The following is a 25,405-nucleotide window of genomic DNA, read 5'->3' on the forward strand; positions in this document are numbered from 1 at the left end:
TCAGAAAATAACCTATGTTGCTTTGGAAATACTTCAAAGGAAAACAAATACTAAACAGTAAATTTCCTGTTATTGAAGTTCCAAAGAAAGTTAGAGAATAGAAATAAATATTGGTGTTACAGTGCTAAATCAATTTTGTCAATAATAGTTTTTATTTTTCCCTATCTTCCTGTAAGGTACTTAAGTTGAGATTTTTCCTTCAATTCCATTTGTTCATTAAGTTTAGGTCAATGTTTAATACAATTAAAGACAAGAAATCTTGTGAGAACTGGAGAGACAGAAAAACTAGGTTTTTGATTTTAGGGGGTTGTTTTCTCTCTAGTAATACTAAAGAGCAGTGGAAGGATGAGACCTATTAACTTAAAATGTGGAACAACATAAGAACAAATTTTTTTATTAACTTTGTGATAGTTGATATTGTCTTTACTGAAGAAGTTTACTGTGAACAAAAATGTATCTGGAGAAACTTAAATATTATAAATAAATAAAACAAGAATCTAATCACAAATAATAAAGGGAAAAGTAATACTGATCAGTAATTTTAACTGAATTTCAGATTCTCTGTGAAGAGACCTAAACACAAGCCTAAGAAATACTTTGTTCACTTTTCCAAAACAACAACAATGTAAAAACTAAAAACATTGGTAGTGCATCCTTTGGCTTTCAAAACAGAAGAACAAGTATTAAGACTCGTTTATACAAAAGATTGTGTATTAAAGTATTTCATGTTATTTTGCGCATGTCCATGTGTATGTACATGCAAAAATTATTTATCTTTTTGAGAAAAAGGCACAAATATAAAAACATCTTTTGAGCCATGAATAACGTCTATTTTCCCTAGGCTACTGAAATTATGGTGAAAATAGGGGCATCAAAATTCATTTAACAATGTCTCTTATGTCCTGTAATTACAAGAACAAAATGCTGCACTTTGAATAGAAAATTATTTTTTCCTCAGAATGAGCGCATATGCACAGGTCCTGAATTGAATCAGCCTCTCCAAGGGTTTCACCGTGCAATTTTAAATATTATTTAACTATTATGATTAAGATGGTAATAACACTTTTCTGAAGTTTATACTGCCAATACCTCCATTAGAGACGCAAGTCATGTAAAAATAGAAAAATTATTAAAAGTGGTGGAACTTGTAGACATCTCATACACAAAAAGGCAATCTCTACTTCCCTCTGAGGCGAAATATGTGCATCAAAATCTCTGCTGAGCTTGCAGGGCAAAGAAGTTGATATTTTCAAGAAGAGCTTTGCAGAGTTTTTTTAAACAAAACCAGTCTTCTTTCCAACATTTTGAAACAAGCTTCATTATGGATACCTTTAATTAGGATATTTTGCATTAAATTAAGTATTTTATTTCTATTTGTCATGGTTTAGCTCCAGAAATAATCTCAGCCCCACGCAGTCCCTTCTTCGCTCACTGGTGTGATGGTGAGAATTGGAAGAGTAAAAGTGATAAAACTCCTGGGTTGAGATAAAGACAGTTTAATAGGTAAAGCAAAAGCTGCACACATAAGCAAAGCAGAACAAGGAATTCATTCACCCCTTCCCAGGGGCAGGCAGGTGTTCAGCCATCCCCATGAAAGCAGGGCTCCACCACACGTAATGGTGACTTGGGAAGACAAACTCCATCACTGCAGACTTATTCTTCATCACCCTTTGCTATTCTTCCCCCAGCTTTACACCCTGGCCATGATGCCATATAGTGTGGTATGGGGTCAGCTGGGATCAGCTGATCTGGCTGTGTCCCTTCCCAGCTTCTTGTGAACCCTCAGCCTCCTTGCTGGTGGGGTGGGATGAGGACCACAAAAGGCTCTGTGCAAGAACTGCTCAGCTACAATGAAAACTTCCCTGAATTATCAACACTGTTTTCAGCACAAATCCAAAACATCTACTGAGAACCAAATTAACTCTACCCTAGTCAAAACCAGCACAGCATTAGATTTATATTTTGCTTAATAATGAGACAAATCATAAGCAAAAGGGGAGTTCCTAGAACATAAACCAGTTGCAGCAAAAACCTTGTTTAAAAGATGTTTTCTAAACTTATGACTTCTAAAGTTCAAATCTCCCCTTGGTCTACAGAGATTTTTTGGTTTTGTTTTACAGGTAATAAGCAAAATTTAAACCAAAAAATCATTATTAGTTATTTCCCAGCATGCAAACTGTGATCTACAGAAGTGTAAGGAGAGTACTGAAGATCCTAAACTCTAAATGACAGAGGGAGTTTTTAAGTTTTCATGAACACAAAACAGATAAAATAATGTTATATCAATATTTGTGAAAAACTAAATAAAATAATTTAAAAACAATTAATGAAGACAATTGTAACTACAACTTGTGCAATACTGTGTAATACTTCTTCAATAACTACTTATCAGAACTAAACAGGCATCAGGAAAGTGAAAAAAGAATGAACAGGAATATGTCTTGAGTATCCTTTGACAAGTGGCATAAAGAAAACAGAAGAAATAAAATGAAAAGATGAAAGCTAACCTACTTTAAAAATAGTTATGGAAGCTTGCTTTTCTTTATTTATTTTTCAAGAGTTGTTTAAACTGCTTATTTATAATTGAGCCTTTCAAATACACATGATTTGTTAGAGTAATATGTACTTCAGCTTTGTGTCTCTCTTTCTGTCTTCAGACTGACTGCTATTTGAAGGCCTTATTTCATATGGCTGGACTAATGCTATTGCACAAATTGCCACCTTTTGAAGGTTGTGATTTGAACCTGCCTGAACAACTGCCATTTTAGCACCACAATAAAAAATACTTTTCATTAACAACTCTCTTCCTTTCAGGAGGAATAACAAAACAAAGCAAAATAAAAAGCCACAATCATCCCTTTTCCTAGAGGAGCCATGCTTTGGGGACATCTCCTCCCATCTCACCTTCCAGAGTTTCAGAGCTGCTGCACTGACATGGGCACTGCAGCACACAGCAGCTGTGACAATGCTTCCCCGAGCACGTCCTGTCCTCGCCTTGGCTCTGCAGATACTCTGTCACCAAAGCCAACCTCACAACTGTGTGGGGTTTTCCAACACCCACACCCGCTCCCCAACTGCACTGGGGCTCCTCTTCTGCTCCCCATACCCTGCCCAGCTTCCCAGGGTCCCAAGGAGCTTCCTCCTCTTTTCTCTCCCTGTCTCCTGACTGGAGGTAGGGGACACTTCTTTCAATAAAACGGTGCCTGCATGAGAACACGTGAAGGGATTGGATGTTTTAGGTGATTCCCTGGTGTGCAGGGTTGCATGCCTCCACTGGGGTATGTGCTTATCCAAGACTCACTTTATCATATATGAGGCTGAAAGTGGTTGTCTTCAGTACTCTCAGATGTCCAGATCTTGTCTGCCTAGCTGCAAGGTTTTGACTTTATGTTGTAATTACCCAGCCAGACAATCAATTTTAACTTGGCAAAAGATCCTACATCTGAGTTCTTGTTATTCATAAAGAGGTCACTCTTAAAAAATATTCATCAAAATTTCAGTCCCCCTAATCACATGGAGCAGATGTTTAATTAAGTATTTTTGACTAATAGCCAGCTATCTTCAGCATGGATGTCTACTCTCAGTGTCTTGAGTCTGGTCTAATGGAGATGGTCAGCTTAAGTTATTCCTCACCATTTTTATTTCAACTACCAAGTTCCCTTTTGTTTTCCATTCAACTGCTTCCTAGTAAAATTAGGCTAATTCTTAGTAAAACTAAGCTAAAAGAATGAGGACTGTTTTGTGCACATGACAGCTCTAATTTAGCTAATACACAGTTCTCATCATGCAGAAAAGACCCAGAGGAAGGGAAAGTCTTGAATTGGATGCAGAATTTGATCCTCACCCAGATACAGGGTTGTCCTCACTACTGTTGCCTAGGGAAAGAGCAGAGTAGGGAAACTTGGAGCTGTATTTTTATGCTGAGTTTGTCCTGTGAATAAACAGGATTTCAGTCTCCAGGACCTTAAGAGTTATAGCAGAAGTATACAACTTCTCATTATAAATGTTTTTAGAAGCTGCCTTCAGATGACAGATTTTCATTATTCTCTCTCTTTCAAGCTCAGACTTCACTGAAGAAAACACCAAACATTTCTTACCTATCTGTTATTTAACCATTTGGACTATAACATACTGCAAATTGATTCTATGACATTAATGAAGTGGTCAGGTGTCAGTTCTGCAAGGGTCCTAATGTCAGATACAATGCATCACTTAACAGACCTAAAAATCTGAATAAAAAGAGACTGAAGTCCAATGAGAAATCCTTTAGAAAAATATATGAGGGTATTTACTTCTTTCTTTGTCCGCTAGGCTAGGATGAGCTGATGATATTGTTAAGAAAGCTCTCTGAGGCTTTGCCCTTCTTGCTACAGAACAATATCTTGAACCATCAGCCCCAGCTGATGATCTGTGCATTATGTAACCAGGGGTGGGAGAGGCAGAGCTCCTACAAAGAGAGTCCTGGATGCTGAAGATCTCAATTTTGTACCAAAGTTTCACCTGGGAACACATGAAAATGTCAGAACCGTAATTTGGCTTCTATCTGCTCTTTATCACAGATATAGCATTGCCTTCCCAAGGCCCTTATTTTCTTCTGCCTTGCTCTAGCCACAAGCAGATGCTGCTCAACAGCAATGTTAACAGGCTTTTGAACTCAAAGGTAAGTCCCTCATTCAAGTCGTTCTTCTACAATTAGCAATGGGGTGTACTGGTTGCTCACCCCATGTCAGGGTTTAAGCTATATAAGGCATAAAATTAATAGGTTTAGACATGGCAAAAATGAAATTCTTTATTCAGAGGTAATGAGATGAAAGGAGGTACTTAAAGATTATTAGTCAGATAAGGAGAAAAGTCTATCTTAACTCCTTAGGAATTTGTCTGGAAACTCCCTAGCAATATGGGATTTCATTTTATTAGTTCAACCTATGGAAAAATTTGACCTCTTCATATCTTTCAAAACTTAAGTATTGTATTTTAAAGTTTCAGAGAATTAAAGCATTATTTAGCTGGCAAACATCTGACTGGAAGATATGAGGTGGTTTCAAGAGAAATATTTTTGATAACTAGACAGAAGTCAATGGTTTTTAATAGCAACAACCCAGCAGACAAAAGAGTTTAGCACCTGCATCCTCCTGTGGAGGAATTTAAGTATCTGGGTTTTCACAAATAACAGGCGCTCATGAAGGTACTTAACAATGAAACGTTAGTATCCAGCAGATTTTCATTGCTCTCCTGAGTACTAATATTGCAGTGCTACCATTTTAATGGGAAAAAAAAAATCCAAAACCAACCTGAAAATTATAGCTAGCCTATAAATTTCAGATACAGTACCAAATACATTGGGAAATCCAGCCCTAGTCATGAGTAGGGCACAGCAGATGTTGAAGTGCTACTGCAGCAGAGGGTTAGTGCAGCTGGGACTGTTCTGGAACATCTGTAAAGCAAAATTCAGAAAAGAGGATTATACTGGTATGTCATCTAATGCAGCATAAAAATAAATAACTACATAAATAAATAACCTTTTGAGCTCCAAGCCCTTGCTTAGATCCTGAACAAGAGAACCTCTAGCTCTTCTTGTACGTTTGTGCCCCGACACTCCTTCAGCAGTCAGTTCATTAACAGACCGTTCCGTCCTTTTTTTTTTTTTTTTTTTTTTGGTATCAAGAAAGTATAAAGGAGAAAAATGCAACTATGTTTAACTTCAGAACTGTCCATCAGCCATGTAAAAATGTAAGTATTTCAGCTAGTAAACCACGCAGCACTTCGCTGCTATGGCAAGCTAGCGCTAACGCAGAGTCCTGCGGGATGCTGCGGCGCGGGCAGCCACAGACGGGCACAGCCCGCCCGTCCCGACTAAAGGCTGCTCAGCCGCCCCTGTCCGCGCCCGGGGCGGGTCCGCCACAGGATCCGCAGGTGTTCGCGGCGGTGCCCGCCCGGCCCCGGCAGCGGGGGCGCGTCCCGCACCGCGGGGAGAGCGCCCATCCCCGCCGCGCCGCAGCGCGCAGCTCGCGTCCCGAACCGACGCTCCTCACATCGCCAAAAGTTTCAGCCGCCGGCGTGCGGGGCCGACCCCCCACCCCCCCCCCCGCCCGTCTTGTCCCGCTTTATCTCCCGACAGCCGCTCGCCGTCCCCGGAGCGCGGCCGCGGCGGGGCCCTGCGGCAGGAGCGGGCTCCCCCCGCCCCGCACACCCTCCGGCAGGGGCGGGCAGGGCCGCGGCACTGCCGCCCCCCGGCGGGCACAGAGTCCCCTCCCCGCGCCGCGCCCTGCCCGCACCCGCGGCGCCGAGGGAGGCGGGGAGCGAGGCAGGGAGCGCCCCGTCCTGCCCCGCCGCCCCCGGGGACGGCGGCGCACGGCCGCCATGTGAGAGCAGCGGGGCCCGCGGCGGAGCCCGTCCCCGGGGCGGCGGGGCCGGACCGCCTGTGGCCGCCGCGCCGCGCTGCGGGCTCGGCAGGTCTGCGGAGGCGAGCGGGCAGCAACAAGCCGCCGCCGGCCGCCCGCCCGCGGCCCCGCCATGGGGGCCGGGCGCGGGGCGAGGCTCGCCGCCCCGAGCCGCCGCCGGGGCTGAGCGCGGCGTCAGCGCAGGTACGGACGGCGAGAGGCAGGGAGGGAGGCGTCGCGCCGGGCCACGGAGGAGGCGGCCGGGCTGGGGAAGGGGCTGGCCCGGCTCCCGCCCAGCCCCACCGGGAGAGGATCGGGCGGCGCTGCCCGGCCCTCCGGAAAGTTTGGGCGGGCAGCGCGGAGCCCCGGGTCCCCCGCGGCGGCCGGGCCGGGTAGCGCTGCCGGGCGGGCGGAGCGCTGTGCCCCGCGGTGGCACCGCCGAGGGCCGAGGAGGCGGGCGGGCAGAGAGAGAGGCTTTTGAATGGCTTTGGGAAGCGGTACCGCGGAGGTGGGGTCGTGCCGGCAGGCTGCAGCGGCAGTGCTTGAGTGGCCGGAGTAGTGTACGTATTTTGGTTTGGGGTTTTTTTTCCGATTTGGCGTGCAGTGTTTCAGGGAGAGGAGCCGGGAGCGCTGCTAACTCCTGGAGGATGTGTGTTAAATGAGCCTCGGCTGCGGAAACTCGGAGCGGCTCTCCCTTGCCTTTCGAACACGGGCGAGGAAGAGGAGGTGGTGTGTGCTGGTTTGGGTAGTTCGGAAGGCAGGTAGTTTGCTCGCTTTAGTGTGCTTGGTTTTAGTTGTCTGCAACAGAAACGTGCTCACTGGTAGGTATTTAAACAAAACCCCAACTAGCGTACTTCAGACTGAATAAGAGGTTAATGAAAATCATCGTGTGTGTATATAGTGAATAGCACTTAACTGGGTAATTTCTATTCCGTACCCTGCTGGATTTTGGGGAGCTCCGTTTAATTCATCGGGCGTCCGTCCTCTTCACATGTTGTCATCTGAAAGTTAAAAATAACTCCCAAGTGCTCCGGGTTTTGCCTGCACCTGCCTCTGCAAACGCTGACTCCCCGGAGTTCTGCGTGGTGCTCTCTTGGAGACGAAGACGCCCGGTCCGTGTCCAGAGCCCTGCTATTTATAAGACTTGGCAGAGCGGGGGAGGAGGGATGCAGCAGCAGGCTGTTTGCCTTTTGCATAAACTACCGAGGCAGGTTGCACATTATTTGAGATGTTGCATCGGTGGAGGCGAGGCGGGGTGCTGGGGGGAAGAAGTGCAGAAGCTGAAGTATTCCTAATCCTTCTTTTCCTAGGGATTGTGGATCTATGAAGTGCTTCCCTCCGATGTGAATGCAGTGTCCCCTGTGGGATGCAGTAGGTGATGCCCAGCTCTACTGCAATGGCAATTGGAGCTCTCTCTAGTTCTCTTCTCGTAACCTGCTGCCTCATGGTTGCCCTCTGTAGCTCCACCGTACCTGTACAAAAACTGGCCAAGGCTCAAGACAAACAGGAGATAAAGGCGAGCCAGGAAAAGAGGGATCACACATCTACAAGGGACAGCCAGACAGGTCCAGGGAAAATGAATGAGATCGGCAGGAGCGGGAGGGAGGAGGGTGGCAGGGACTGGAAGAGCAAAGGAAACAGGAACTACTCGAACAAGGAGTCTTGGACTAAGCAAAAACAGGCTTGGAACAGCCAGGGGACAAGCAGTAAATCTGGGAGCATTCAAGTGCAGGAGCAAAGGGATGCTGCTCCTGAGGAACCTCAGGTGGCTGAAGATTCATCTCTCCCAGCATCTGTTGCGAGTGTCACTCCCGAGCCTCCGGAGGAGTACGCCTATCCGGACTACCGTGGGAAAGGCTGCGTGGACGAGAGCGGCTTCGTCTATGCCATCGGGGAGAAGTTTGCGCCGGGCCCTTCTGCCTGCCCCTGCCTCTGCACTGAGGAGGGCCCGCTATGTATCCAGCCCGAGTGCCCCAGGCTCCACCCTCGTTGCATCCATGTGGACACCACGCAGTGCTGCCCGCAGTGCAAGGAGAGGAAGAACTACTGCGAGTTCCGAGGGAAAACCTACCAGACCCTAGAGGAGTTCATGGTAAGGACTGAAGCCAAAAGTCATTTTGTGAATTCTTCTCTTGTTTAAAGTGGTATTATGTTCTTTAACTGCTTTCTCTGAGGGTGTTCTGGGTCTCCCCCTCCTCTTTTTCATTTTTGTGTTAATATTACTTCTGCAGTCGTGTAAAATATTCCCCTTAAACATGACCTTTCTTGCTCTATGATACTCTAACATTTTTGAATGAGGGTGCTGATCTTTATTAATTCCTTTGGTATTTACAGTAAAAAATGCTACTTGGAAGGATGCTACTCGGTGGTGTTACGGATTTTATGAAAAATTTCAGCAGTACGTTTGTTTCCTTATTTAACTATTAACTGGTAAACTTCTGCCCTGCAGGGATCAAGCAGGGTTTTGTGGGCTGTCTTCTATTCCTATTAATCACTCTGCGATGATCCCTTACTTTCTAACAGTTGTTTCTTTTTCCTTTTTAACTATTTAAGTGGTGCTGCCAAGGTTGCATAATGTTTGCTTTCTGAGAATGGACCTTCTTTTTAATAACAGCATGGTCTGCAGTCTAGGTTGCAGTGATACTTAAAGAAAGGACTTGAGAAGCTTTATGTTCAGGGAAATCCTTTTAGAGTAGGGTCTTTTTAAGCATTGTTGTGCAAAGTCATTATCATTGAAAATGCAAGATGTTACAGTGCACTCAAAAGTTGTGGAGTTGGGCCCAGTTTTCTGGTTGTTTACCTTGTCTTTTTCCATTTTGTATTTTATTGTGGCTGACCAGGCTCTAAGAATGATTTGTGAATTTGCTTGTGAAAGACTGGTAGATACAGAGCTGGTGCAAAACCCATTTCTGAATATGCCAGAGAGTTTCATGCTGAATATGTTGAGGGGAATATGAAATACAGTTCAAGGTTCTGGAAGCTGAGCCCCTCTCAGGATGGAGAAAAAGAAAATGTATTTGTGAATGCTGAAAGTAAGTTGCCTTATTTGCTGTCTGTGGTATTTGCATGTTCCTGAAGACTTAACTTTGGTTCATAATGTCTTTCCATGTTCTTCAATTTAAGGGAAAATAAATAACGGAGCAGAACTACTTTCTCCATAATGAATAACAGTGTTGCCCTTTACCCTTTTTAGGCAGCAATGCGTAGAGCACTGGTGAATTGCATGGTATGGCAGAAAACTTGTATCATCGTCCTTTTTTCCATGTCACCCTCAAGGACTGCATTGAACTTCAGGGTGGCAGTTTTCTTCTTAAGAGGGAGCAGCTGCCCTAACAGCAGCTAGTTGGTGTGACCTTTTCAGAGATGGCTTGTGAGATCCTTCCTTTCCCAGCGTACTTAATTCTTCGGGGGTGGCCAAAAGATGAAGCTTCTCCACACCTTCTTCATAGCTCAGAGTTTTAAAGACTAATGAGTCTTAAAGAATTTTAAAGGCTCCTCCCTGCTCTTCATTCACACTCTTCTACAGAGTTCCATTTCCTAGCCTGTTTATGTAGTGGTGTTGTATTAATGGCTATAAAGCAAGCCTAAAATACTGTGTTAAATGTGTAGTGAGCGTAGAACCTTAATGTTCCCTGGTACATTTGAATATGGCTGGCAGCCTTGGTAAAAATGGAGTGTTGAACAGTGACATTTACAGAAATTTTCTGAAAAGATCTAGGCTATCAGCTTTCTTTTCAACCCCATTCAGCTTTTGGCCCTTTTCTTCGTATCCTCCTCTAACGAAAATTAGGTTCCCTTTCCGCCTTCTTTTACTCAGCTTTGGAAACACGACTGAGAAGGGATGTCTGCTCAGGACAAGCAAGTTATTGATGCAGTTAGGCAGTGGAACTGCAGCCTGATTATTTTCCTATGTGAGAACCTTGTTTTTCAGTTGAGCTTCAGTGTTGGTTCCAATATTCTGAGCACAAGCTGTAAATGCAGCTGTTTGCCCAGGCCACGGCAATCAGTGGAGTTGTCTGGCAACACGAGGTGCAGTTGTAGTCAGGTTGCTGCTGCTCAGTGGAAGCAATTGCAAAATGCAGTTGCACACAGCTTCAAAGGTAATTTCGTGAGTTTAAAGTTGATGGTCTTAGAGAGGTTACTAATATGCTATCTCTTGATCAAGGTCAGGGAAGGAGTTGTAAATGGATAGCGGTGTGATTTTTCTCTGTGTCTGCACCTACTATTAGTGGCAAAGAGTGCCAGCCATCACTGAAGGAAGAAAAAGGTGACCTCCTAGAATTTAAGTGACATTATTTGCACAAACATTTATGTATAGATGTCTAATTATGTGTGCAAGTTTGTGAGTCTGCTTATATAAAATTCCGATGTGGCTTGGCATGGCAAAGAATTGCCCTGACTGAAGCCAGAAGCTGAGTGTGCCAGGGAATTTGAGGTTTCATGTGTTTCTTCTTTGATTTGCAGTCTGTTCTTCTTGTGTGTGCACGTATGCATGCATTTTTCTGTTTTCAAAAAGGACATGGATGTCAACACAAAACACAACTTGGGTGTAGGGAAAGGACAAGGTCTCATAAAGCTGTTCCCATCAGCACCACTCTGGTCCCCTGTGGGTTTTGTGAGGCAGAATAGTGTGATCACAGCATCCATATGAGTGGAACTGGTAGCAAAACCTCTGTTTGGTGAAACGCAATGGGGATAAAGTTCTGCACTGAAGCTGGAGATTTCTAAAGCACATGGTCCAAATCTTTCAAGTAAAATTTGAAAATGAGGGCTGACATAGAAAGTCTTACCAGAGCCATACATTATCTTCAGAAGTGCAATGTTTTGGAAAAGATCTATATTTTTGAAAGTTGTTGCTTTGTGTCTTTTAGAATTTTCTTTCTACCATGAGGAAGCAAATTGGGGTTTTTTATGGGTAAATTACTTGGAAATCAGGAAGTCAACAAGCCCAAAAGAGTTTTGAAAGAACTGAGGTATTTTGAAGACAGAGAGGAGTAAAAGCATGGCTGGTATGTTTATTGCCAGTGTAACCCCATTCATGTTCTCCTGAGTTGTGTAAGTGGCAAGAAAATATTAGTAAAAATTCCAGTGCAAAAGCAAGGAAGTTTGGGATTATGATTGTTTTGGGCATTTGTTTTTTAATTTAGGTATTTTCAAGGCTCAAGGAACCGATTGTAGGTTGTATATATATTTTTAATTCAGCTTTTTTGTTGGTTTGGTTTAGATGTCTTTTTATTTTCTAATTAAAGTTTGACATGTGGAAGGGAGTAGGGGAAAGCCTCAAATTCCCTTGGACTACGAATGATTTGTCACTTCCTAATTATGAAAATTTGCACTAAGCTGTTGGATAAACCTACTAAGCTAGAGCTTTCCTCACACCCCACTAGTGGAAAACTTAGCGGTTTATACCATAGTGCATTTGCTCTTTTACAATGTCTGCAAGTCCATTTGTACCTCTCCTCATAAACTTCCCTTTAGAAACTTCTAAAGAAGTAGGTTTTTTTGCCATCTGCACTCTATTTTCTACAGGTTTTGTGGCTGCATGGTGAATACACAAGACTTCTGTTGCCTCTTGTTGCCTTCCTGCAGTTTTTTCATAGGCAGAACTGCTGCTGCTATCGAGTTAACAGCTTCATCTGTAGACCATGGAGACGTGGTATCATTAGTCTTCAGAGAGAGGTTGATAGGTGATATTATTTCCAGTCCGGCCTGGTTATGTCAGAAGTGCTGAGTGTTGAGTGCTGCTGGGCTGGTCGTTTCCCACAGGAACAAGTGGGATGCTCCTTGCGTTGACTGCCACTAGGAACTGTGCAGCAGGGAGGGTGCTTGCATTGCATGAGTAGAGAGGGGAAATGAAGGACCAAATGGGTCTTTTCATTCTGATTTATTTAGCTGCTGTTACATACACATGCTGTCTTACTGTCTGTCTCTCTCTCTCTCTCTAATGATGATTATGTCTCCAAGTACTGAGCTGCCATTAAGTTGTGGAAAGTGGGGGTTTTCTACAGTTCCTGCTATATCATGATCATCTATAAAAAGAATGCACTGTTTAGTCCAAAGATGAACAGATAATGGCTGACACTGATACCATTTTAGCAGCCACTGTGGTTTACTTACATGCCTGAAAAGATCTCTCTAGAAATAAGCTCGTGGGGACCTTCCTTATCACTGCTGCCATTACTCAGATTGGTGGGTTGTGCAGATGACCATGCTTACCAAGGGTGTAATGTAAGTATTCCCCTGAAATCCCATGATCTATGACACTAGAAGTGTCTTCATTATGGCAGTATCACATTAACAGTGCACTCTGTTCATGAAAGATACAGTTTTCAGGTGTATGTGCTGTATAGGACAGAAATGTGTATTAAAAATCATCATTATTAGATAAGAATTAGATCAGCTTTATTTTTCAATCAATAGTATTTTCAGTGCTTCATCAAGTGACTTACTTTTCTGAGAATTTCAGCCTTTGTCAAATTGGAAATCTAGCAAACCTATTTAATTAGAACATGCTTAAATTTTACAGAGAAGAGATTTTAGGAATAGCATCTGTGTGCTTGTCTTGTTTCCTGATTGCGATCAGATACTTTAGTTTTTACACCACTTCCAATATTGAATGACACAGCTACTAAGCAGTGTCCTGAGCTAAGGAACCTCTGTTGTCGTAGCTACTGGTCTTATTGAACTTTTGATGGTTGGTGAATTTGCATCTTTTCCAAGTCATGGCAAAAAGTGTTAAAATCGATTGAAAGCTGTAGGTTTGGCTTGTTGATCCTGATCCTTGGAACTGAGTTCTGGTACCTTTGATCAAGTAGGATTACTTAAAAATAATATAAAAAAAAAAATGAGTCCTCCTTAAAAACTATGTTTTTATAATTTAGTAAGTATTGTTTCTGGATGTAACTCTAGAAGGAAGGAGTCTTATTGTTGACTTAGTACTTAGGATGTCAGGTTTGCTGACACTCAAAACTTCACATGTGGTTCAAGTGATTACTTAAAATACCTGAGCCTTTCAACTCTGAGCACTGGATCAGGAACCTCCTCGTCTGCTGACACTCCAGCTCTGGAAGTGAATGTGGCAGTTTAAAACCAATTACAGGACGAAGTTGTCCCAAAGTCTGTAACAAAGATCTGCTGCACTGGGCTGTCAGCCTCTGTGTAGGATTTTATAAACATACACTGTGGTGTTATGCTTGGTAGAGTGTAAAGCAAAGAGAAAACACAAAGTGAGTAGGTAGCAAAGGAAATCTGAAATAAATAATAGTAATAAAAGCAGAAAGCAACACAGCAAGAGACCCTATTTAGGCTTTCTAAGCAGAGGGGAGGGCGTGAAAGATATGTGCATAAGCAAATAGCGGCTTTGGCAGGTGGGAAGGGAAGTAGCAAAGCATGAATGAGCATTTAGTTGGAGATGATGCTGTGCAAGCATCCACATGTTTGAACTTTGGAAGTGAGAAGGATGTGAGAGGCAAGTAAGAAGAGAATGGATTTGAGGAAAAAATGTGATAGGCTGCCTAAAAAATAGGGAGAAGAAGCAGATGATCTCCAAGTTAGACATCTGGGTGATTCTTCATAGCGAATAATTATTTTCTTTTTTAGATTTTATTTTTTTCTGCTCTTATTGGAGAAATGCAGAGGGGGTTGTCTGCATCAGCTAGAATCTGGAATGAAAAAGGGTCCATAAAAAGAACAACCTCCTCCTTAAGTAAACCAGTAATCTGCACAGATTATAGATTTAGAGGATCACTAATAACGTTCAGCTGCATTTTCATCCTGTGTTCTGAGCATGGGTACCCATGTGGTTTTTTGGAGTGCAGCAATGAGATTTACAGTATGGCATTTGTTGCTCTTCACATCCTTGCTTCCCTCTATCTTGTGTGGTATGAGGATGTCAGCAGTGCAGTGTGATGCGCCTGGTCAGGAATGCTGAAGAGGACAGCTGGAATTGTATATGTGGGAACTGCAGACATTTCAAAGTCCATTTTTTACTAAAGAGAGTCCTGCTACTGTTTTGTTCAGAATTAATTTCTTTGAAGTAGGTCTTTCAAGTAACTATTTCATGGTATTCCTATTGTGTAAGAGTTCTTCAAAGCCAGTAACATTTCACTAGGTATAAAGGATTACCGGTATTTTCCTTCACCCCTTTCTTTGAATTTCAACTTCCTTTCAGAAAGTTACGAGTATTAGAAGAGTGGTCCAAATACAGTTAACCTATGGGAAACACCTGAATTCAAAAGGATGTGTTTTTTTCCTGAATTCTCTTTGAAAAATATAGTTTTCAATAAAATTTAACTTCCTGCTATCACAATACTTTCAAACCTGAAAAACTTGGTAAGGTTTTCCATTAAAAGAAGCTTCTAACTTCATTTAGCAAAACTTTTCTTCTTAAAATAGAATATTTTTCTATAAAGTATATTTTGAACCTCTAATAGAACTAAACCAGATTATGAACTTAATTTTCAGGAAGTTCATTAGAGATTCAATAAGGTAATTGTTGTTTTATTTGTATTAAAAGTCTTCACTGTTCTTGTTTTCAACATCCCTCTGACTTTCCCATTTGCTGTGTAGGTACAGAGAAGAACCTGCTTTGTTTTGGGGTTTTTTTCCTGCTGTAGTTCTGTAATTTTGCAGGAGCCCAGTCTTGCGCTCTGCATTATTTAGGCCACAAAACCCATTTGTTTTAGAGTGGGGAGGAAAAAGATGTGAAGGAAAGAACATTGCAGATGAGAAGGTGGGCATTGCACACTCCAGGAGTGCATTAAGTGAAGGAGTTAAAGGGTGACTGGGTTTGTGTTTCAGGTTTCTCCGTGTGAAAGGTGTCGCTGTGAAGGCAACGGTGAGGTGCTGTGCACGGTCTCAGCCTGTCCCCAGACCGAGTGTGTGGATCCCGTGTATGAGCCTGACCAGTGCTGTCCCATCTGCAAAAATGGTGAGTGATGGCTGCAAAAGTAGGAGGAGGCCTCTGTCGGAGAGATCCATGTTTGTGAGTACAAATATTGCTGCTAGCAAGAATTTTTCTTGCTTCTTCCCAGTCCCGTGAGATACTTTTCTCTCTCACGGAAGATACTTGTAGAGTTCTATAAACTATGAACACCTGCGACCTTGCAAACCTTTGTTTATGGTACAGTAGAAAAATATTTTGACAATGGATGTTTTAGGATTTTAGCCAATCACCCCAAGGGGTGGCTGATCCTTTGACCAATTAGACTATGAAGAAAAAAGTCTATAAAAGAGTTTGTAAAATAATTAAATAAATCAATCTTGCTGCACAGTTCTTACCTGCTGGATCTCTCTTCTTCTCCCTACCACTGCAGGATACTGTGACACATATTGCTCTGTTCTGGTTTTGAAAAATAATTCAGATATTTTTCTTTTTCCTCGAGTGGAGATGGAGAAGAGTTTTGTGTGGATGGTGTAATCCTGTTGTGAGGAAACAGATCTCCCTTGACTGGGATGGACTCAGTTATGATCTATGGGGATTTTTGTTACCCAAGAGACAATTAAGATGTTAATACCAGCTGTTCATGTATCTCTTGGATATAAGATTTGCATGAACTCATTGTGGCTGTGTTTTATATAGGCACAAAAATGGAACTCAGACTCTTCATGTTATCCACCTTTCAACATGAACAGGGAAAGCTACTTTTGTTCTCCATTCATATTTGTTTCCCTTTCAGATATTCTTCTCCTTTTTTTGATTTGGTTTTTTTTCTTAAGACGAATCAAATGTACCTTATTGAGCTCATCTAATTTTCATAACTAAATGAATTAAACTCCGAAGTTTAATTGAATATTTTTCATAACTAAATTAGACAGAAAGTCTCTCTACTCCCAGCAAGGGCTTGCATTAGATCAAAGTCTTAGTCTATTTAGAGGAAAAAAATTACATGACATACTAGCTCATCACTTATATAGAAGAAATGATAATTTATTAATAGAAATGAAAGCTGCAAAATCTCAAATGAAATTATATTTAAAATTAAAAAGGACATTTAGAAATACTCAGATAATGTGCAGACATCTATTATTTCCCTTGAATAGGTAGGTTTCATTACATTAGCTAAAACAAACTGATTAAAATTGTGGAAAAGTTGGGGGAGGAGTGAGTGTACAGCATATGGTTTCCACAAATTCAATAGTAGATGATAAGGGATTGTTAATTGCATTGGAGGAGTTTCATTTGTATGGATATAAAAGTAATTGCTTCACATCCCTTAATTGGTTGTTACAACCCTGAAGGAATTTGTTCTTGGCTGTACAGCTTAAGGGCACTCTTGTTTCTGGAGATGAGGACAGGCATTTTTTGAGGCATTTAGGGACAGTTTCTGAGAAAGTCTGAATTTGGAAGCTGGTGATATCATAGCTAGCTAGTCAGAAGGATCCTTTAGCACTTGTTTGATGGCAAGAATGTTGCTGGCGTTGTATGTGACATGCTACAGTTCCCCAGGTCGAAGTGACTTTAGCTGGCAAAAGGTCTGTTTCCAGTATCAGGGATAGAGTTATAAGCAGAATACGTCAAGACGCTGTAGTCTTTCCTACTGAATTTGTCCAGTTATCGTAACAGTGTTTGGAGCTGGATGGACTTTCCATCAGCACACATTCTCCCACAAGCAGCAACATAAAGCACAGTAGTGGCAGTCTCCCAGTGATGGCTCTCTTTTGGCTTAAGGTGGTGTAGCAGTGCAGGGCTTGGCTTGGCTGTGTTACGATCCTGTTTAAACCCAGAAGAGTAAAGAAAATTATGTCTCGGGAAGAACTTAGAAGGTTCAAAATATACCCCAAAACGAGATTAAAACCAAATGAAGTTAGATGTTGGTGCCAAAAAATTGATGTGTTTTATTTAATAATAAAAGAGGCAAAGAGAAAGAAAGAGGAAAGAAAGAAAAAGAAGTGTGGGTGGGGGAACAGGGAGAGGTGACAGGGATTAGGTGGAAGCATATCACCCATCCGAGGGTCCCAACGACGTCTCATTGCTCCCCTCCATCTGGTCTGATGGTGGTGAGGGTCCCCTGTCGCCACCATGGCCACCACATGCTACACCACGCTGCCACACGCCGAAGAGTACAGAATCCCGTGGATTAATACACACTGTGGGCCAGGTGGGAACACCCACATGCCTCCTCTTGCAGGGGCCAGCTTGACACTGTCCCCTGCAGCACTGAGGGTCTGTTGCATCATCTCTGGTGCTCTGGTGCAGGGTCTGGGGACCCCTTTGAGGGGGGCCCTGTGATGGGCCATGTCACCCCCTTCTGCTGTGGATAAGCTTCCTCCCCCCTGGTGAGGACCCCTCAGCTGGACTCTGCACAGTGGAGGATGGGCAGTCACTGCGCTTCTGATCAGAGGCTTTTCCAAGATACCCAGAGCCTCTCCTCCCCCTACCCCCCCAACAGGTGGAGGGTCTCTGCAAGCCTGGCAGCTGATAGCCCTGGGGCTGTGGTCTCCACCTTTGGTGGTGTTAAGCCTGTGCTCAGTGAATGTCCCCAGCCCTGAGTTGTTACTTTATCTTATCTTCATCAGCGAGCCATGTAAGGCCCCAGTCAGGGCCCCATCCAGGGTGCAGTAGTCTTCACTGCAGCTTTTGTAATACAGTTTTAAAAGTCCTTCATGAAAATGTTTAAGTCATAAACTGTAATATTTCAGTCTCTGACAGGCTGTTCACATAGATTCCTTGACACTTGTTCCAGAAATGAGGAAAAGTTACCAAAAATTGTACATGAAACATACCTTTTGTTGTGAGGAAGCTGCCTTTTCTAAGAGCTGTTAAAGCTGCTTGACTTCTGCCAGCAAGAAAACGATGGTCGTGTCCTCAGCCTCTGAATCCCTAATATTCCTTGCATATTTCTCCCGTATAACCATGAGCTGGCATCTCTGACCCAGTTTCAGACCAAGGTGACCACAGCTGCCTGTTTCTAGTGAGCTGTACTGTCACTTCTCTGCATGTCAGAGAACCAACAGTGGCTTTCCTTGTTAGCTTTTAGATGAAGAAGAAAACCATTAGCAATAACAACAAGACCAAGATAGCTCAGAAGCAGCTTCTCTGGTTCAGCAGCTTCAGTATAATATCACAAAAAAACTTCTGAGGAAACGTCTCCATCTGGGGAGTGCATTTAAAAAAATAAAGGACTTAGAGCTTATTTTAAAGTGTGGTACACGTGCAGTTCTCTAGGAACTTCAGTGAATTGCTGAATGTTTTTAATTAGATTGGAGCAAAAACCTACTGAGCAGGAAAACCTAGCCTGCCTGATCCTCTCATTTTCAAGCCTGCTGGAACAAATGTGCTGTGAATGTGAGCTGAAGAAACAATCATCATGTTGTGCTTCAGGGTTGATTGTTACAGCGATGGCATTAGTGACATCATGTTAGTGACACAAAAGAGCTCTGGGAGATGTACAGGGAGCTCAGCCATATAACCTGAACGGTGGGAAAGTTGGAGCCACAGAAAGGATCCGAGTGAGGTAACTGCTGTCATGATCTGCAGTAGAGCAAGAAGGACTGGGAGGTGATGTTTGGGTTCACTACATTTACTAGCATTTTTGTGTTAAAAATGCACATAATCAAACTGATTTCTCTCCCTTTCCTGACACTTCTTAACATACAACACCTTCCCAACTTGCCTGGTCTGCAGATTGCTAGCAGTGACCCGACAGTGAGAACTGAGCAACTACCTCTCACTGGTAAGAACATACACAAATGCCCAGTTAAGAAGCCTGTGATTGTTAGAAATTAATGTATTCACTGTCTTGACAGGTGTGAGACACTGCACCTTATCTCTTGTGGGAAGGAGGGTATGTAGCTGACCTCTCTGACCTATTTTCACAAAATTGCTGGCAACCCTTACGAGGAGGGGTGGATGTGTAACTGCACATAGGGCTTACACAACTGTGTACGTGTAGGTGCAGACTTGCTTTGAATGTAAGAAGTGGTAAATGGAAGACTTGTGGAATTAAAGAATAGTTGTATGTGTAGTATTTAATAATCTTCTATATCGCATCCTGACTTTCAAAAAGAAGCCTGGATGCTTCCATAGCTGAAGATATTATTTCCTCCTTTGTGGGCAGGGACAGCAAGGTGCTTTAAAAGAACATTTACTCTGAAAAGTAGCATATAGAAGGGACAAAAGATAACACCTCACTGAGATCTTGGGGTTATGGGAATTTTCCTGCTTTTTATGTCTCAAGTCACTATAACTGTGGGAGCTGGTTTTTGTTTATAAATGCCCTGAAAGGAAACAGGGTGAGGACAGAGTGGGATGGAGAAGAGGCTTCCTTCCCATGTGGATTGACACATTGAGCTCCATGCTTTTGGTAAACATCAGCACCAGCCACAAGAAAAAACATCCAGAAAGTTAAATCTGATTTCAGAAAGTTGCCTTAGCTAACAGGTGCCTGGTTCAGACCTCCATCCTGCTTTACAGTATTAGCACTGTGGTTACTTTTGCAGAAGCCATCCCTGTTCACAGTGATCTCAATAACCTCAGATTCAAGTACAGTCACATCTACAGTTTGTGCAGAGTTAAGGGTAGAGATAATGGGCATACGACTGCCCTTACATTGAGAAAAGGTGGGGTACTTGTCACTGATGCATTTGGCGCTGTGGAAAGGGGTGGGGGGTAAGACTGGTAGTGAATTATCTTGCTCTAGATTGAATTGCCTTGGTTGTGTGTTCTGCTGCTATTCCCAGCATTAGAGCCCTAATAGGCATACACAGCTGAAGTCTGTCTGTTTTGCCTGAAGCCTGCAGCCATGGAGCAGCCGATGGAGTCAAGGGTGGCCCCACTCCTGCCGGTGCCTTTGCAGGAAGATGAGATTAAACCTGTAACCCACGTGGAGCCTGAGGGGGAGTTGTGGTTGCTAGACCAAAAAACGTTTTGATCTAAGGTCCCCAAGAGATTTTTATTTCATTATATGGCTGAAAGATTGCCCCAGATAAAATGAAGCGGATCCTGTTGTCTTCCTATCATTTATCTATCTGTATGTCAGTGTTGTTTCTCTGTCTACAGCAGGGACAACTGAGCTTCTCCTTTTGGCAAAGGCTCATAGCTGTACAGTCAAAAATAAAAACATTGATGCCTGGAGGATTCTCAGGGCTGTAACATTTGCAGAAGATGTCTATTCTTACTGGCTGTGCACTAGGGAGACTTTACTCTGATTGCAGTCATTTCAGGTACATTGGGTGGAATGAGTCAGGACCTTACTTGGTATTTGTATTCATAGTTATGGTTGAAATACATGCATCATTTGGTTGAAATGATTGCTGTTAGTGAAGTGCAGGCCTAATGTGCTGTGGCTGGGGAGGGTGAGTGGTGATGGTTTTGTATCTCTGTGCTGTGAGGTTGACTCGCTGAAACTTGCTTTAGGACCTTTGTGTACAGTTGCAGGATTTAGGCCCAAGGTGACCTGAGACTGCTGCTGAATGGCAAGTGGGACCTCCATCTGTGAGAAGGGGCTCTCAAGGGAGCAAAACCGTGGTCATGGCTGGCAGAGCTGCTGTCCCCTTTTGCTACTGTTCATACAACAGGAATTTGTCTCACTTCAGGACTCAAATCTGTTAAAAAATGGTGCTGGTTGATGCAGTACTGTTGCCCCTGTCATCCCTCAAAAAATCCAGGTGGAGAGAGGGCTTGGAGAGTGGTTGGGCTGAGAGGCCTGTCTGGCCATAAGAAAGATGAAGATGTTTATTCTGGGCTGATAAAGGGAAGCTGCACCTTGGCAGCGCTCAGGTGAGCTGGCTGTTTGCTCTTCCCTGAAGCCCAAGCTTAGCTCAAGTACCATGGAGAATCTGAACTGTAAAATTCCACGTCCTTCTGCAGTGTGTTTAAATAAAATATGATATGGCCTTGACCATAAATGCCTTAATCTCAGCAATGAAGGAAGTATCATCATGCTGCTGTCCAGGTAGAGGTCAAGGCAGGACTATCACAAACATCAGGAGTGTCACACTGTAAAATTTAAGGAAGCAGTGCCTTTGATTGTCCTCTCTTCCTCTTTCTATTGTCACTTTAAATACTTTTTCAGTCATGCTTTGGCACCTGATTTATATAGAGCAAATGAGATCCAGAAGTTTTAAAGCCAGAGTGGTTGCTTCAGTCTGCATTTTAAGGAGGGGATCAAATCAGATGGTCAAGGTGGTCTCTTCTGGATGTAAAATGTAGGTACCATAAAATGATTGTAAATTCTAGTTGATAAGATTGAAACAGTATTTCATTTATTTAAAAAATGAAATGTACATTAAAAAGTAATTGAATGAACAAGAAATCTTTTCAAACTATTCCCAGTTCCACCCACACAGTATGCACCAATGTGATTTGCTCCCTTCTAATGTGTTTACTTCAGGCATTTGAATGCTTGTATATGCAGGGTAGCGTTTGCTCCATGTTTCTGTGCACATGAGTCGCTTAGCAAAAACTTCTGCATAGACTCTCCACTTTAGTAGACTGTATTTCACAAAATGATTTATAATGTGGGACTCTTAACCAAGAAATATTAATGTTCTAGGGGGGTGAATGTTTCAGGGAGAAAAACACCATTAAAATTGCACGAACAGCTGTATGTGATTAAAATTGCCTAGAGATTATGCAGGTAGATTGAGAAACTGTAGCAGATATTTTGGCAGGCATGTATTGAAAACAACAGACGTGCTTCTTTTTGTCTGCATTGGGCATTGAAAGTGGCTTCCAAATCTGGTAGGTGAGGTTGGTAAACTAGTTGCAGTAGTTTTTATTCTTTGTTTCTGCTGTTGATGAAGTCGAGAATAAGTTTGGTCTGTATTGTCTTAATTCAAGGAATTCCTTTAAACTCCTTTAATCTCTCTGCTCATTTTCTCTCTCTACTGTGGGAAAGTTGGTGGCTCCATAAGCCATGTGTGCTTCCTGGGCAGAAATCACAGAATTTTATTCTTGTGCCATTTTTTCCACTTAGATCCAAAGCTGCTTAAATGCACATGGATCAGCACGGCAGAGTGGGCTGAGCAAAACGTTCTGCCACAACCATACAGGCCTTGTTGTTTCCAGCTCACATCCATGTGCATGCATGCGGATATGTGATCCACTGTTGGCATTGTTCCTGTTCAGCTGGCTAAGCAGTGGTAGGTGCTGTTATCTCCTCTAAGGGTGTTTCTTTAGCATACAAGTTATGTTGGCTTCCAGGGTATACAATTATTTTCCTAACTATTGAAACCCATCAGAGGATGAAAAGGATCTGTCTGAAGACATGGCAAAAGTACCCAGTTAGACTGAGCCTAGGTCAGTTACAAGGATAAATCAGTTTATATAGTGTATCTGTTGCAAATAAATATTGTGTGCATTTTTTTTGCACCCAGAGGCCAAAATGCTCTCAGTTGGGAGTTCTGCTGTCAAGAGGCAGCTGTAACTGCCCCCGAGTATATAATGTCCCATCATTTTGTTCAGACACATGAGGACAATCCGAAATTCTACTAACCTTGGTATTTAAAGTGGTACTTTATACTTAAGTAGAAGGATGTAGAAAAGCCTATTAAGCTATAAAAGCAGTGTATCCTATAAGGTTTTCAGAATTCACTTTGCAATATTTTTTCATTGTAGGCTGCTACAGTGAGTCTAAAAAGCATTCAGCAGTCAGTTTTTTGCCTCTTACCGGATACTGCAGGCTTAAGTCATATATCAAAGCTAAATTCTGCTGTATTAGTCTACTTTCATGGCAGCTACTTGCAGGGATTGTCATTTTACTGTAGGTTGAAGCAAAAGTCAATTATGATGTGCCCCAAACTGTTGTTTAGTGGTGATACTCCCAGGTGAGTGTGGGAAACAAGCGACCAGTTGCTCATGGTCGTCAGAACTTCCACGTGTCACAGCTACCTGGCTTCTTAAAGGGTGTTTTGTGTCAGCCTCAGGAGCAGAAAAATGAAAAGGCTTTCTTGTGCTGATAGAAAAAGAACAAACACTGAAATCCTGGGATGGGAAGAGAAAATAATTTTCCAGCAACTTTCATGTGTCTGATGCACCTTATAGTGTTTGTGATGGCAGTTTCATGTATCTGTCATCCTGTGTAGTTCTGGATGCTGGTTAGGGTTCAGACAGAAAAGTGCCTTCATGCCAATAGCCATAAGAAATTGGAGTAAGGAGTGGGCTCTTGCTTGATTTGTCTTTACTGACACTTTCCCTGTTACACAGAGCTGCATTTGGGCATTTGCTTGGTTTCTAGCAGAACAGCTAGCTCATGCTCCCCAAAATGAAGTCACCAATTGCTTTGGGGTTTTGTTTGCCTGTTTATTTTGTATTTTTAAGTTCTTCATATAAGAATTTTCTGAGTTTATATTGCAGTTTTATTTACACACACACAGATAGGTAAGATGTGAAAAGAAAAAATTAGATCCCAGATCTCACCTTGTGGCCCACTCCTGTTCTGTACACTGCCCCCAGTGCTATTCCTTTGCTGTTCAAAGAAAACAAACATTAATGTAGTTGCTTTTTATCCTACATCCAGTATGTCTTTATATGCTGTTCCTTAGAGAAAATATTCCAAGTGTTAATTCTGCTCCTCCATTCTGCTATTGGATGTCTGTTTTAATTTTGTATGTGTCTCTAGCTGAAATTGTGGCAAACATTTGGAGGGTATGTAGGATTCCAAGGTCTGAAATACTTGTGTGCATCTTGCTGTATCCTACATCGTTGGAATAATATTTCCTATGAGTAGAACACAAAACTATTTGATTAAATTGTGAGCTCTTAGATTCTGAAACCCTGTCTTGGCCCAGACTGAGTTACCATAGTTTAATTCATTATCCAGCATTAGCTGAGCTACTGTCACTGTCCATGTGAGCTCTTAGTTGTGTTCTTTGCAGATAATCCTGCTTGTAAATACAAGCTGTTTACTAGCTAGGTGCTACAGTAGTAGGTCTGCATGGCTGATTAGTATTTTTTGGTGTGATCAAAAGGAGCAATGAAGAACGATACACACCTTGTGCATTTTACTTTATGTTCTTTTGCATTTTTTCATTGCTATTTCATTATGTTCAGTGAGGCATCCAAGAGTTTGCTTGGCTTTGAGGGGAAATGGAGGCTTATATTAAAGTGCTGTGGCATGTTAGTATATCTCTCTCATATAAGAACACTCTCCCTCTGATGATAAATGATAAAATCAAAATCTCCTTTACTTCTAAGTGCAGTGTAATTTTCTTTGCTTATTTTTTCATAGGAAGTTGAGGTTTAGGCATTAAGGAAGATGTGAATTGATCCAAGTGACTTACTGGTTGATGGAAACAAGGAATTAGCTGATTTCATTAAATTTGATTTCCTTACCACTTTGCTTTTCTGTGGTTGAGCTTTGCAATGGCAATGGCCTTTCCATGCAGTGCAGGATTGCTAATGCCAGGTTTGTCTTAGCTGAACATAACTCCTCTTTCTTTTCAGTCTGTTTTTGGTCTTACCGTGAGCATGACAGCAGTCTCAGAAGTTTTCTTCTAGTCCTGCTTAAACTGTATTTGTAAATGAACTCAAAATCTGATCAAGAACAGGAAAACCTGTTTCCTTTCCTGACATGAGCTTCACCAGGGGCTGACTTGGACACCTCTGCCAGTGTTTGGAAAAGGGTTTGGAAGGAAAAGGAATGATGAGTTCTTAGGGAAAAGGCTAAAAGCTTCTGTTATTTTTTATTAATGTTTGTAAAATTGCGGTGCTTGTTTTTCTTGTTGCTCTAAGTAGCATCTTACTGTTTCAAACTTCTGCACTGGGGATCCCCCCTGCGTTGTGTGCTGTGAGAGTCCTGAATTAGGTCCCTGGCGATTACCTTTGCCCAGCAGGTCAAACATCTTTATCAGCTGGAGACTTAAGTACTTTCCTAATTTAAAACCTTGATCTTTAAGGTGGAAGGAGCTTTTACTTTGTGAATGTTTGGATTGCTTCCATAGGGGTAATTAACCATACAGTTTTGTTTCCTTGAGCATGTGCAGCTGTAGAGGAGCAGTGATTAAAAAAAAAAAAAAAAACAGAAAAAAACAAAACTAAAAAAGAAAATAACACACTTTAAGTAATTCCTTACCTTCACCAACAC

General features: G+C 42.4%; 1 protein-coding gene across 2 annotated transcripts in view; it reads left to right on the forward strand.

The window, feature by feature from the left end:
* Positions 1-6,372: 6,372 nt before the first annotated feature.
* The window catches only part of VWC2 (von Willebrand factor C domain containing 2), a 58,847-nt gene continuing 39,814 nt past the window's right edge, over positions 6,373-25,405 (forward strand). The window contains exons 1-3 of one of the 2 annotated variants that reach the window (XM_082278098.1): positions 6,373-6,584; positions 7,691-8,472; positions 15,180-15,309. In XM_082278098.1, coding sequence (XP_082134224.1) covers positions 7,759-8,472; positions 15,180-15,309 — 844 coding nt within the window. In that variant the 5' untranslated portion in view covers positions 6,373-6,584; positions 7,691-7,758. Of the gene's footprint in view, positions 6,585-6,743; positions 6,941-7,690; positions 8,473-15,179; positions 15,310-25,405 lie in introns of those variants that run through there. The other variant, XM_082278099.1, reaches the window with a different exon arrangement.

The sequence above is a fragment of the Coloeus monedula genome (genome assembly GCF_965178545.1).
Source record: "Coloeus monedula genome assembly, chromosome: 1".
NCBI lineage: Eukaryota > Metazoa > Chordata > Aves > Passeriformes > Corvidae > Coloeus > Coloeus monedula.